This window comes from Diabrotica virgifera, chromosome 3 (genome assembly GCF_917563875.1).
Source record: "Diabrotica virgifera virgifera chromosome 3, PGI_DIABVI_V3a".
NCBI classification, from domain to species: Eukaryota; Metazoa; Arthropoda; class Insecta; order Coleoptera; family Chrysomelidae; genus Diabrotica; species Diabrotica virgifera.
The window spans coordinates 100,369,568-100,384,842 of record NC_065445.1 but is presented as its reverse complement, the minus strand read 5'-3'; the positions used below and the strand labels follow the sequence as shown (position 1 = coordinate 100,384,842).

Below are 15,275 nucleotides of genomic sequence, written 5' to 3'. Positions count from 1 at the left end.
GAAAGATGTGCTCTTCCACCTTGGCCCTTGGTTGAAATAACTGCTATTCGTGATGTGGGTTTCTACATTGTGAAGCAACCTCCATACTTTCCAGATTTAGCCCCAAGCCTGTTGCCAAAACTCAAAGAAGACTTTGCATAGCTTTATTTTTACCATATTTTCTGGAGGAAACTGGATTTTTAATGCCGAAATACATACATGCTAAGAAACACTTATAAAGAATTTAGAAAAAAAAGGTGAGAGATGTTTTGAAGTTGGTGGAGGCTACCAAATAGTTGTTCTTTATATACCTACTCATGAACAAAAATATGGAATATTTTGAAATTATCATGTAAAGTGAATTTTTTTGTGCTGCAATCCTTAGCCCTACCAGTGTTATAGGAATATAATTTCTTTTCCGAGTGTGATATTTTAAAGTGTCCTAAGTGCTGGATCGGATTTAAATCTGATATCGATAGCTTAGTGTGAAAACCTCGTATCTCATTTCACAGAAAAGACTTTAAACTGAATTTCTGCATACTCTAACTTAAACAAAAAAACTATCTTTACAAATTTTTGATTCTGAGTACGTTTAGATCATTACACATACATTTCTCATATATATTTTGGGTTAGAGTAGGCAAAAATTCAGTTTAAAGTCACTCATGTAAAATTTTCTGTAAAATGAGATACGAGGTTTTTACACTAAGCTATCGATATGGTCTACATAGTCGCCAATATAATTTAAATTTAATCTCATCATTCTAAGTATTCACTATTCTAGCGACATGAGGCGGAGCGTTAGCACGAATCTGTCATATTCAATAGGGCTGGCAAATGGCAAAACATGATCTTCTTTCTAAAATGTTTTCAATGTACAAGTCAGCTGTAATCCGTCAAATCATTTCCACAAGTTCTGTATGTCCTTTCCAAGCAATACTGCTACCTGCTACATAGCACTATGCCGCCACAAGCAAAACTAACGCTCTCTATGAGGTTACAACTGGCATATCGTTCGCCAACCTTTCTGTAGACAAAGTTTCGTCAATCTCGCTTTCATATGGGGAATGGTATGCTGCCAGTTGTAACCTCATGCAGAGGGTTAGTTTTGGTGATGGCGGCATAGTGCCGTGGAGTGGTATTGCTTGGAAAGTATACCGAATTTGTGGAGGTGATTGAGCGAACCATATTACAATATAGCGAACCAACTCTAGCACAATACACTAAACTGCAGAGATTACGGTGGACAGGGCACATGATCCGCATGCATGTCTGTGCATGGGTGGTCCGCATGTAGAATAGTATCACCAGAAAATTGCTAAATGCAAAAATGTAAGAAAAAGACCTGTTGGAAGATCAAAAAAGAGATTTGAAGGCAAAGTAGACGAGGATGTCAAAAACCTAAATCACTAAATCAAAATGACTGGAGAAGCTTGCTGAATGAGGCCGGCCATGGCCCCGTTTGGGCTATAGTGCCATTGGATGGATGGATTGAGCGAACGGCAGCTGGTATGGTCATTGAAAACATTTTAGATCATGTTTTGCCATTTGAAAGCCATATTGGACCATATATGACAGATTCATGTTAATGAGTGATAACAGACATCATGATGACACTAGAATACTGAATACTTACCTTGATAAGATTCAATTTAAAAATTATATTGGCAACCATATAGCCCATATTAGTCATCATGAACAATCCATGGTTGCGGTTTACTGCATTAGTAGTAAAGATTTTGACAGCAATAAATATTTTAAATAAAAAAATTATACTTATATGAAGAGCAGTTTATTTTTTATATTATTATTCAACTACATAGTATAGCTATAAAAGCAGCAAACCTTTTTTAACACGTTGACGGACAGAACGTCTATAGACGTCTAATTTCCTTTAATGTAATGTGACACAACGTCTATAGATGTCATTTTTAAAATAACGAGTTGTGACAAAAAATGTCACATTACATCTACAGATGCATATTGAATGTGACACGATGTCCTTGGTCGTCGTCCACATGTTTACAAAAAATGTTAAAAAATTCAACTCAAAAAATTCAACAATTTCCCTAATCTACTTTGCAAAAGGCAAAATAGTGTCACAACACTTGCTTATAAATTTGACGCACTGTCCATCAACGTGTTAACATTAATCTTTTGAACTGTATACAAAAGTTGTACAATTTTGCCAATTAAATATATAATTTAATTAATGTATTTTGTAGTTTTTTCTTTGTCCAGAAAGCCACTGCTCATCCGCTAGGAAAAATATTCTAATTCGGTTTTTTTGCACAATCTTACTCAAAAAGGACTCCTTTTAACAAATTTGCATGTTGCCAGGACCAAAAGGTAGTCAAAAATTTTTTGTTTTTTTTTCAAAATTATTTTTTTTTGGATTGAAAAAAGTTTTTTAGGTTTTTTGGATCATTCCAAACAGAAAAGGTCTTTAGTGACTTTTCTCTAAAAATGACAGTTTTTGACATATAAGCGATTAAAAATTGAAAAACTGCGAAATCGGCCATTTTAACCCTCAAAAACTATGTGAAAAACTGAAAATTTGAATGTTGCCAAGGTAGGTAGATATTCTTTAAACATCTATTGATAAAATCCCGAAGAGTTTTTTGCAATACAATATTCAAAACTCCTTTGTTTTTTAATTGCTAATAAAGCGTGCTCGACACTATTTCCCACCGACAGTATGGTGCAAATGAAAGGAATAAATTCGTTATTTCGTAAACCGGCGACATTACGGAAAAATCCCGAAACAGGTTGATTTTTTATTTTTAAGTTATGATATTGTGTCATATACGGTATACTAGTGACGTCATCCACTGGACGTGATGACGTAATCGATGATTTTTTAAATGAGAATAGGGGTCGTGTGCTAGCGCATTTGAAAGGTTCTTCAATTCTCTATTCAGTAGTATAAACATTTATATAATTATTTATACAGGGTGTCCAAAAAATTTTTATTAAATTAAATTATTTGACAAAAAAAGAAGTAGAAGGACACCCTGTATAAATAATTATGTAAATGTTTACATTACTGAATAGAGAATTGAAGAACCTTTCAAATGAGCTACCACACGACCCCTATTCTCATTTAAAAAAATCATCGATTACGTCATCACGCCCAGACGGATGACGTCACTAGTATACCATATATGCCACAATATCACAGCTTAAAAATAAAAATCGACCTGTTTCGGGATTTTTCCTTAAAGTCGCCGGTTTACGAAATAACGAATTTATTCCTTTCATTTGCACCATACTGTCGGTGGAAAATAGTGTCGCGCACGCTTGATTAGCAATTAAAAAACAAAGGAGTTTTGAATATTGTATTGCAAAAAACTCTTCAGGATTTCATCAATCGATGTTTAAAGAATATCTACCTACCTTGGCAACATTAAAATTTTCAATTTTTCACATAGTTTTTGAGGGTTAAAAATGGCCGATTTCGCAATTTTTCAATTTTTAATCGATTATAATATATGTCAAAAACTATCATTTTTAGAGAAAAGTCACTAAAGACCTTTTCTGTTTGGAATGATCCAAAAAACCTAAAAAAAACTTTTTTCCTGGCAAAAAAAAATAATTTAAGGAAAGAAACAAAAAAAAACGTTCAAAAAATGTTTGACCACCTTTTGGTCCTGGCAACATGTAAAAAAAGTCCTTTTTGAGTAAGATTGTGCAAAAAATCCTAATTAGAATATTTTTCCTAGCGGATGCGCAGTGGCTTTCTGGACTATCTACAATTATCACTGCAACAACTTTTGTTTACATAACACATATACATAAAATAGTAATTAGTATGACAGATACCATAACATGGTCTGACAATCAATAAAAATGGTACATTTATCCTCAGAATTTAATAATAATAACCACTTAGAATTATGCATTCAATTGTAAATTATACCACAAAAATTCCAATTGTTGACAATTTTTTTTCTCTATTTCGACTAAAACTTTCATACAAATTTTTAAATATTGTCTGTACACCTGCAATATGACAAATACTTTTTGGAAAAATCGAAATTACCTTAAAATTTAATACTTTTCTTGTACTCGAACAGGACTAAAGTACCCAGTTTGTATAATTTAAACTAATAATGTAACAACAAAGCTGTTAGAAATTCCCTCAAATAAGGGTGTAACATTAAACAGTAGGACACAAATAGAGTACAGTATTTTTTCATATTTTGATTTGTTCATTTCTGCAGGTGAAACCACTATATATAATTTATGGCAATATTGTATATTTCTTTTTGACAATAAGCTGTTATATACAGTACGTAAATCTTTCAGCTGGACATAGGAAATATACATTGAGAGAATTGTGGCAACTGCGCTAACATGTGTTAGTTGAAGCTTCTGTTTAAATATGAGTTTTTGGTGCAATAGAGCTGTTATAACGAATATAATGAGTGAGTTTTGAAGCAAGGCTGTCCATAAATAAATCAAAAACAAAGTTTATGATTAACGAGTTAATAATTTTACTTTAATTTTTAAAATATTTTTTATTTAAAAACTAATTTCAAAATCAAACAGTTTTCCCATTCCCTTACGCCAATAATATTTAGCTAATACATTGTTATATTTTGACATTTATTTATGTCAGTCGAAATGAGTTGTCAATTTTGAGGTTAATGTCCCTTAATGCTAACAACCATATTGTCATCGAGAGAGCTCAGTTGCCACAATTGTCTCAATATAATACAATATATGTATTTATGTATCTAAATATATACAATGTATGTTGCCTATGTCCAGCTGAACGACTTACATACTGTATACAGTATCCCAACAAGCTTAATCATTAGCAATATCCTGGGAACTACAACAAATGTAGTGACAGGAAAAAAATGTCATAACTAAGTTTATCAAGAGAGAGCGCAGTGTCCAGAATAAACAATATAAAAGAATTTTTATGGTAAACATGCCAATATTTGCCGTAACTTTAAACATATGTATTTTAAAAGTTTAATTCATGATAAAACCTGATAAACCTACAAACACACCTTGAAATAATGTATGTTTGTATCATTACTTTCGAAGATCTAAAATAGCTTATAATCTACATGTCTGAACAAGCACACAGAAGATTTTGTTATCGTAATATGGAGGTAAATCACCTAAATGAATTTATTCTGGGTAATTAATGTATATCAAAAAGAAAGACATTTAGTTACCTGTAGTCTATTGAAGATGAAGCTGTATATTCAAATATGCACTGTGCAATAGTACCTAATTGTATTTTTATATTTTGATTCTTGTTTTTATTACGGATCTGGTACAATTCTATGGAAAACAAAATAAAGCAAATATTATTTTACCTACTACTGAAAATGATAATATTGTTAGTGGCACTGATAGTGTAGCAGAGGAAGGAAACACTGGGACTGGTGAAATCATAGTATGACAGTAAGTATATCAATAAAATTACTTAGTACATGTTCCAGTGTTTGTCCTGAAATTATTATCACAGCAAGCACTGGACTATTTGTGACATCTTTTCATGTTCTAACATCTTTAATTTCCATGATTATTTTATTCATAGAGACTCTGACCAATAGAAAGCTACAAGAATAAAAATTGCAGGGGGAATTTTTTTCAATAATTTGCTGTAGTCAAGTATTACGTCAAATGCCCTTCGTTGCTATGCAAAAATGAACATTCAGTGACATTAATGACAATTAATGCTTTACAACTTGTCAAAGCGAACACCATGAACAGATTTAGCAAATATTCAGGCGAAGATATCAATAAAATATTAGTTAAAATGATTTAAAAAACAGTTTTATTCATGAAATATTCTTACCGAATTACTCTCGAGCTCTTAAAAATCACCGATTTGTTTTGCCCTCGTGACACTTTGACATAATTTCACTCCCCTGCGGGTCGTGAAATTAAAGTTGTCAAAGTGTTACTCGGGATATAATTTTATAGCTCTCTTGTAATCACTACTTACAATCCACAAGTATTGTAAACCTGAGCACCACACTGAAGATAAAAGCTTTAACCATTCGTGAGATAGTTGATGTTATCCAGGCAGTGAAAAATGTCATGGAGAAAAACAAGTGGCGGTATAGTATTGATTAACAAGCACTTTGTTGACAATAATTAAGAATGGAGCCAAAATATTGAAAATATATGAATCAAATAATATTATATATCTTGCAAAATACATCAGACAGTGTTTCCTATTTTACGAGAAAGCTTGTTAGTTTCGTTTTAAAAGGGAAAAATATTATGTGTGATAAACACTTAAGTGTAAGTGAGGCTATTTTATGCTAAAAAGAAAAAAAAAACACTAGGATAAAAAGGCTTCTTACACTAGAAATGGTCACTTTTAAAACGTTGCATGAACGTTTTTGTTTGACTAAAATTGTGTGCTCAATGAAGAAATAAGCCCACAAAAAAAACAAAAAAAAATCTCCTAATCCACATGAGTATTGGTAGCGAGAGTAATACAAATGGTATGTTAAAAATAATAAATTGTTATGCGAAATAATGTATTAATAAATAATTTTAAAATCAACTTATCCTATAAATATTTCTGTTTGGAATGGTATTATAAAGATACAGCCCATTTTTGAATACTTAGTAAAAATAGTTGCTGAAATGTTTAGGTTACACAAGTGAAAAAAGAATTAGGAAAGGAAACAAGAAGGAAAATGTTATTGCTGATGTAAATATAGTACTTGATCATCTTCTGAATATCTTAAATATTCAAAAGACGATTAAAACAAAGACATATAGTTGATTAAAATTTCAGCTGTGTTTATGTAGCTATCGTTTAGTATTTGCTATAACGAAATTTCAAATTTAATGTAGGTACCTGAATGTCTTTTGTTGGAGAGGTGGAATCTAGCTCCATACCTTCCATTATAACTGGATTCAATTTATCTCTATTCTGATTATGTCACATTTTTAAGAAGAGAAACCCTTGCATGAACGGTGTGTTCCGGTTGTGCTACAAGGAAAAAATTAAATACAACATTATACAATTCTTCATTCACTAAATTTTGTTGATATGAACTACTGAAAATATCATATGACAAGACAAAAACAATATTAACAATGGTAAACTTAATATTTTAATTTTAAATGGGTTTATAAGTAATATACAGGGTGTCCCGAAAATATTGATCATAAACTATACCACAGATTCTGGGGTCAAAAATATATTGTTTTAACCTAACTTACCTTAGTACAAATGTGCACAAAAAAGCCCTTTGAAGTTACAAAATGAAAATCAATTTTTTCTAATATATCGAAAACTATTAGAGACTTTTTATTGAAAATGGACATGGGGCATTCTTATGGCAGGAACATCTTAAAAAAAATTATAGTGAAATTTTTGCACCTCATGAAAATTTTATGGGGGTTTTGTTCCCTTAAATCCCCCTAACTTTTGTGTTCCAATTAAATTATTATTATGCTACCAGTAGTTAAACACAATGTTTTTAAAACTTTTTGCCTGTTAGTACTTTCTCGAAAAGCCAGTATTTATCGAGATATTTTGAATATTTGTCAAATCCACCACATATTGGTATATGGTTAAGTACCATTATAGAGACCTGGTAATAATATGAAAATTTATTTATAATTTACATTTTTAGGTATATTTTGAACAATAGTAAACAAGAAGCCACATCTCGATAAAAGGTGCCTTATCGAAAAAATACTAGGAGAGAAAAAAGTTTAAAAAACACTGTGTTTAACTAATGGTACCGCAATATAGTTTAATTGGAACATACACAAATATTTGGGGGGTTTAAAGGAACGAAATTCCCATAAAAATTTTATGTTAACATATTAAAAAAGAAGCCACATCTCGATAAAAACTGGCTTATCGAAAAAATACTAAGAGGCAAAAAAAGTTTTAAAAACATTGTGTTAACTAATGGTACCACAATAATAATTGAATTGGAATGTACATAAAAGTTTGGGGAGGTTTAAGGGGAAAATACCATTATGGGGTGTACAAATTTCACTGTTTTCTTTTAAGATGTTCCTGCCATAAGAATGACACATGTCCATTTTCAATAAAAAATCTCTAAGGGTTTTCGATATATGAAAAAAAAATCAATTTTCATTTTGTAACTTCAAAGGGCTGTAACTTTTTTGTGTTCACTATTGTATATAGGTAAGTAAGGTTCAATCAACCTATTTTTGACCCCAGAATCTGTGGTATAATTTATGACCAATCTTTTCGGGACACCCTGTATAATATGTATAGGTAAAACCATAAACTTTATAAAAAAGATTCTAAATTATTCTTGCTAACGGGCATAACTAAGGTTATGAAAAATTGACTAAATCCTAAATAAACAGTATTGACTATTCTTTTTAGTTATTTCTAAATAACTCACAAGTTGAGTGCATATACAAATTGTTTAATTTACATAGTTTTTAAAAAGGTTTGGGACAATTGAGGGAGCTCGCTCAGCTTATAGGTCAACTGCCCTATTGACAATGGTACACATGCAAGAACCTGTGTTAAGAAAAATTAAGAAAACAATTGGGTTGGTAAAGAGAGCCCATGAAAACTAAAAATGTGGATAAAAGAATCAAAGAGAACAAAAAAAAAAGAAAAAAGTACACCAGGAAGAAAAGGGTAAAAAAATGAATGAAATTGGATAAAAAATAAAAAATATTATTGAAGAAATATGAACCATGAGCACAGACAATAAGCTAATTCTGAGCTCAAAAAATTCACGCTTGCTGAGTATATCTAGAAAAAAAATAATTCTTTGACTGATAGAAAGTAATTGATTATTCTAACTGTATAGGTATATAGGTATACAGTTCATACCAAACTCTTCTTTCAGTGTGTCATTAATTTTGACATAATAATAATAATATCGTATGGCATTTTTGCCGGGGAGATCCTTTCGGACAGTTCCGGCACCATTTACATCTTTAACCCTGTTTTAAGTAACTAGTGCCGATGTACACTAGCCCACGATGGCTTTACGTGCTCTCTGAGGCACGGTGAGATGGCTCGTGTCATTATTGGAAATGAAAATGGTTTGTCTTTGGCAAGACTCGAACCCACGTGCACTGGCGTATGAGGCCAGCAATTATGCCGTTACTCCACGGTCGCTCTCATTTTGACATCATATACGATTTTAAGAATGTCACCAATCATTGCAATACATTGTATAAATTTGGATACATAAATACATACATTGTATTATATTGAGATACTTGTGGCAACTGAGCTCTCTCGATGACAATATGGTTGTTAGCATTAAGGGGCATCAACGACTCATTTCGACTGACACATAAACGTCAAAATATGACAATATAGTAGCTAAATATTTTTGGCCTAAGGGAATGGGAAAACTGTTTAGTTTTGAAATTAGTTTGTTAATAAAAAATATTTTAAAAATAAAAGTAAAATTATCAACTCATTAATCATAAACAATGTTTTTGATTTATTTATGGACAGCCTTGCTTCAAAACTCACTCATTCTATTCGTTATAACAGCTCTATTGCACCAAAAACTCGTACTCGAACAAAAGATTCAACTAACACAGGTTAGCGGAGTTTCCACAATTCTATCAATGTTTATTCCCTATGTCCAGTTTACGTACTGTATAAATAGCAATATTTATACAAATATTTGCCAGAATATTAATATTTAAAATATTTTAATGAAAAAATAAATAAATATAGAATAAGATTTCACTATACAATGTCCGAATATACCAATAACTAGCAATGGCATAAACTATTTATATTTACGTTGTTGAAAAATGCTAACCTAGAATTACAATTGTCATTTCACCAGTTGACATTGTAAAAGTACTGTCATGATCGATTACATTTGTGTCAAATTATCTTTAAGGTACACTTCTGACAACAACTATAGACGGCAGCTACAGTTGTCACCATGACAGACGTCATTACTTTGAACTATTAATTTGTATAATTATTAGCAACTGACGTTCTGCCAAACAGCAGTTGCAGTCGGATGTCGGAATCAGTCTCATACAAATTAAAGTGCAAAGGAGTGACATCCATCACTGCAACACCTGCACCTGATGTCTGCAGTCGTTGTTAGAATCATACCTTTATTCGCATCATTGACTAGTTATATATTTAAAGTATTGTAATCGCCACCCAATTATACATCTATAAGTATAAGTTGCACAAGTATAAAATTGTGAACGAATACATTATTTTCTAACTTCTATGTATGGGCTCCATGTGTGACCATGGTGGGGATACAAGAATCTATGTAAGTGCCTGTAGCGGCGAAATATGACAACTTTGGCGAATAATGATTGAATAATATTTTTTTTCAATAGATATTTCACATACCGTAAAATGGGGTGTAGTTGACCGTTTTTCAACTTCAACTAAAGATATAGGTCTGGATCCCACGTATGAAAAAAAAGTTGATTAATAGCAAGCTGAAAATTTGTTAATAGCTTAAGGGTGTCTAGTTGGATAAACTTTGATATATGGGAACACTGGAACAGGGGCAGTTTTAATTGTGGAACAGGTTAAAAATTTGGAACGGTCACACCACGAACCTGTCATAATTCCTGTCATTTGACATATTCTACATGTTCCACTAATTAAAACGCCCATTTGGTGATAAATAGCAGTCTGATTTTTGTCATGAGAGTTTAATCTCTGTTCGAAGAGTTTAAGTCTGTTCTGTCAGACAAAATACATGTGCCGTTTTCGTGGTCTGACCGTTCCAAATTTTTAACCTGTTCCAGTGTTCCCATATATCAAAGTTTGTCCGACTAGACACCTTTAAGCTATTAACAAATTTTCAGCTTGCTATTAATCAACTTTTTTTTCATACCCGGGATCCAGACCTAATATTTTCTAGATAACAAAATAAAATGTATCATATATTTTTGCATAATATGTGTGTATAAGTCTTAACTTTAATTTTAGTGGAAAAAACAACTGGTATTTTAAAAAACCAAACTTAGAAAAAATAAATTGCTTCTTTGACTGTCTATGGTTTTACTTAATAAAAATGATTTTTAGTTAACTGGGGTGAAGATAAACGCACTAAAATGATTTTAAATTAAGGATAATAAACATTTTCATCAACTTTTTATTACATAAAGACAGTTACTTATTTAAAATTAAGTATATAGAGACAAGTCCAAAACAAAACACAGCTAGGCTCTTTGGTAAATTTTTAGCACATTTAATACTTTTTTTTATGTTACTTAGAGGAACATTGTCTTCGCCAAGAATATCAGGCCATATAAATTTTCCCAATTTTGAGAGTTTTAGGAACTTAACATTAACTTCATCATCTTTAATCGCTGAAATTTTTCCTACAAAATGTTGAATATTCTATTACAACTATTCATGGAATTTGCTTCTATATTATTAATGTGAAAGTATTATGTTTCCTCAGCAATATTACTTTGAATGTCTGCTAGTTCATGGTCTTCTTATCCTTATGCTTATACATCCTCCACATTTTACAAAGGACATCGCACACATCTTATGGAAAATATAATGTCACTCAAATTCAATAAAATTTATACCAATAGATTCTCTATTTTCAAAAATAAGAGCAGAAATTGATATAAATAAATCTGAAATCAAATGGGTAGGTACACAAGTTAGAGAGAGAAAAATATTTTAAAATACCCAGATTTTCGGTACTCCATAAATCAGCGGATTAGTTTCACTAATCCGCTTAGGCCCAGCGGGATTTAAGCTGTTATGAATAGCACTCAGAGCAATAATGATTGTAACTAACATTTTATGGACTCCAAAAATGTGATTTCGATAAACTTTAATTGCAATTTGCGCCGTAATTAATCATAATTAAGAGTTGGCGCAATGATAAGAATTGATCGTTATATTAAAACGAATCTAATCGTATAAATTTTATTGAATTTGAGTGACATTATATTTTCCATAAGATGTGTGCGATGTCCTTTATTGTCGATAAGTAGGTAATTATCTTTAAAAATATTTTACTCGTCATCTCCCGTCCGTGTTTCAAACTAGGAAACAATAAAGCAGCGTCGATTCAATGTAGGTCCTGCAAGTTTTGACCTGATGACATCTTCAGCGGCGGTCAACTTTGCCCCAAATTTAAGCGAAAAATGCATAAGTTGACAAATTTGAAGATTGTAACGAAACTTAAAAATTCATTCAAAATTAGTAACTGATATTTTTATCTACAGTTAATGATTCTTTGAAATATTACCAACAGTTGCCAATAATATTTTAGTATGATTCTTATAACAAAGTTTAAGAATATTCATTTTCTTAGAAATTAAGTTAATAATTTCAAGGCCGCGGCTTTGGTAAATATGTTCAACATACATTTACAATGAACAGAATTAGCATAAAATTTATTAATATTAATAACCAAAAAAAAAATAAACATGTTGGAATCATTTTCGAACTTTTCAGTCAAATTCACCCCAGCGGTCAACTACACCCCATTTTACTGTACCTTATTATTGCTGTTTTGATTTTTATTATTTTTTTTTATGTTTTCATACTGATTTTCTTTCCTTCCCCGATCTGGTGGTATATTCCTATAGTTATCTATTTTCATTTTGCGTTTCACACAAACACACACACCACAAAAGTAATAGTTCAATAGACCCAGCTAATGTTAAAATCTGGTAATAATAATTCACACTGTTTAATTGCTTTCGATGTACACTTAATTAATGTTAACACCGACAACTAAACTATAATGAAAAAGTGAAGAAAAACCCTTAAAATTGATATTTTCTTCAGATAACTTCCAAATATCCATTTTTTAATTTGATGTTTATTTGACACTTGAAGTTACGTTTGTATAATAAATTTTATCAAAAAATATTACATTAACGTCAAATATATCATATGTGTATCATATGTTTAACGTCAAATTGTGTTCGCCAAAAATTTCAGGCGACTATGCTAGGTGTCGCATCAACTCCCATGCTCGACCATTTTGGTTTTAACAAATAATGCTAGATGTTTATTGTTTTATGGGTAAATAACATAATTATTATAAAATTCTTATACAGATACATGTACATGAAAACTAATAAACATATTATTATTATTAACTATGCTAGGTGTAGCGTCAGTCATGTACGGAGAGAATAATAATCATAAAGATATGTTTTTTCAGTCACTTCCAACTTAATGCTTTAGAGAGAAGTCAACAAACTATGATGCACCGAAAGAATGGTTTGGTATAAACTATATTTGTGTACGTTTAAGCACTACAAACTCAGCAAGTAGTGAGTAAGTTTTATGTACCTACACAAAAATATAATTATTCAAAAAGTATTATTTCCGAATATTAAGATTTACACTGGAAAACAACTTAAAACTAACAAGTTAAATGCATATTAGTTATGTAAATTGAAAATGTAACAAAAGAGTTGTGACATGACATATTAAATTAAGTTTAAATTAATATTAAATATTATTAAAAGAAAAGGTAGCGTTATTAGTTTGGCATAAAATATGTTGATAAATGAAGACACATTATATCCACTTATGTCTTCATTTAAGTATAAACATATTTTTAAAAGCAAGCTTTATATTATCTTTACGAGTTGATAATCATGAGTAAGATGAACAAGGTAACATGTTCTATTAATTTTCTTAAATAATACATTTTTAATTGAATGCACAATTCTAAACATTTCTTATTCTATTAACATACATTTTAATGACATACAAATATTGAGTAGTTTTGAAATTATATACATTCGATCTTCATTAACAAATCTATAATATGTACTAACCTGTATTTTGCAGAACACACATATTATATCCTTCACACGATTTGTAGTGAAGAATTATCTATATCAGAATTTTATTTTTTGTGTCTGCGATGGCTACAACTATGATGATGACTAGAATCTCGATGTTTTCTCTTTTCCCTGTCTCTATTTCTATGCCTATCATCATATCTCTCCTTATCTCTATGTTCTCGATCTCTATGAGAATCTCTTCTATGGCTTCTATCATCTAACCGAGACTTGTCTTTTGCTCTTCTATCTCTTTCACCATCTTCATCTTTTTCCGTTTTTGCTTGTTCATATTCTACATCATATTTTCTATCCTTCTTTTTACCTCTATCCCTACTTCTGTCCTTTCTCGAATCCTTTTCTCTACCTCTCTTTTCGGATATTCTGGGCCCATAAAGTAGTTCTCTGGTATCCTTCACTAACTGAGATATCTCATCAATAATTTCTTTTAATCTTGAATACCCCATATGTTGTTTTCCCATTAGATGGTCTTCTAAACGCTGCTGTGCATCACCCACGATAAGAAGAGCTCCGCAGACTTCACAAACCTCCATTTGCTTTTCTTGTGTAAGGTCAGAGTTGTTATTTTGAGGTCTTTCTACTGGTTTTAAAAGAGCATCTTTCTCTTCCTTCAGTTGGTCACAAAGCTTTAAAATACCCTGAGCATGTTCCACATTGCCTGCTATACCTGCTTGTTCAGCCTGGGTTTCTAGTTCTTCAATTTTTTGGCTAAGAATGTTTATCTGCTCTTGATTGATTTTTGCAACTTTAGGTGCACTTTCAGCAGAACTTGACATTAGGGCTAATCTTTGTTTACCCTTGTCAATTCTTCTTTCGAGATCATTCATTATAGAAGCACAAAAACGCAGAAACTCCACATGGTATTGCAATTTCTTCTGATCGGTATTTTTCACTTCCTGGAACAATTGTCGAGCATCTTCATCATGGATTTTGGGGCACGTACCAAGGTCGTTTTTGGTATTTACAAATAAGTCATGAGGACATAACTTCACCAAGTAATACTTGCAGTAAATAGCATCCCTCCAGTCGGTTGGTTTTACTTGTTCATCGGGGGCTACATTTCTATTTTTACCCATTAATTCGTCTAAAAGTTGGGCAGCTGCGGTGACGGCCATAATTGAAAATGGTGTTTAAAACGTCACTAATAACAACAAATGTCTCACGACCAATTAGTATTTTATGATGTATGTATAAAATGCATAAGTCTTGTAACGGGCAAAAGCCAAAACACAGCCATACTTTTGTATAAAATGCTGTTTTCCTTATTGGGATGAACTTAGCAACAGTTCTAGGAGGACATCGACATGTGGCCTACTTTGACTGTAGTTGTATGACTACAGCCACATAATACGTAAAAATAGAATCAAAGAATGGTCAGAAGGGAGATAATTATCTAATAATAATAATATTACATAAACTTCTTAAGTCCACTTTACATCAACAATAATTGAACAAGAAATCGACAACAAGTTATTCAAGGTCAAATTACTACATCCAATTTTGCC

General features: G+C 31.4%; 2 protein-coding genes across 7 annotated transcripts in view; one reads left to right on the top strand and one right to left on the bottom strand.

Annotated features, from left to right (window-relative positions):
* LOC114342806 (luc7-like protein 3) overlaps window positions 1–15,100 on the bottom strand; it is a 28,650-nt gene extending 13,550 nt beyond the window's left edge. Inside the window, exons 1-3 of one of the 6 annotated variants that reach the window (XM_050645364.1) lie at window positions 13,744–15,099; window positions 6,821–6,955; window positions 5,172–5,280 (exon numbers count right to left, since the gene is read on the bottom strand). In XM_050645364.1, coding sequence (XP_050501321.1) covers window positions 13,815–14,885 — 1,071 coding nt within the window. In that variant the 5' untranslated portion in view covers window positions 14,886–15,099 and the 3' untranslated portion in view covers window positions 5,172–5,280; window positions 6,821–6,955; window positions 13,744–13,814. Of the gene's footprint in view, window positions 1–1,755; window positions 6,956–13,743 lie in introns of those variants that run through there. The other 5 variants (XM_050645362.1, XM_050645361.1, XM_050645365.1 and 2 more) reach the window with 5 other exon arrangements.
* Window positions 1–15,275, top strand: part of LOC114342807 (dynein beta chain, ciliary) — a 399,165-nt gene that overhangs the window by 252,164 nt on the left and 131,726 nt on the right. The window lies entirely within an intron of this gene.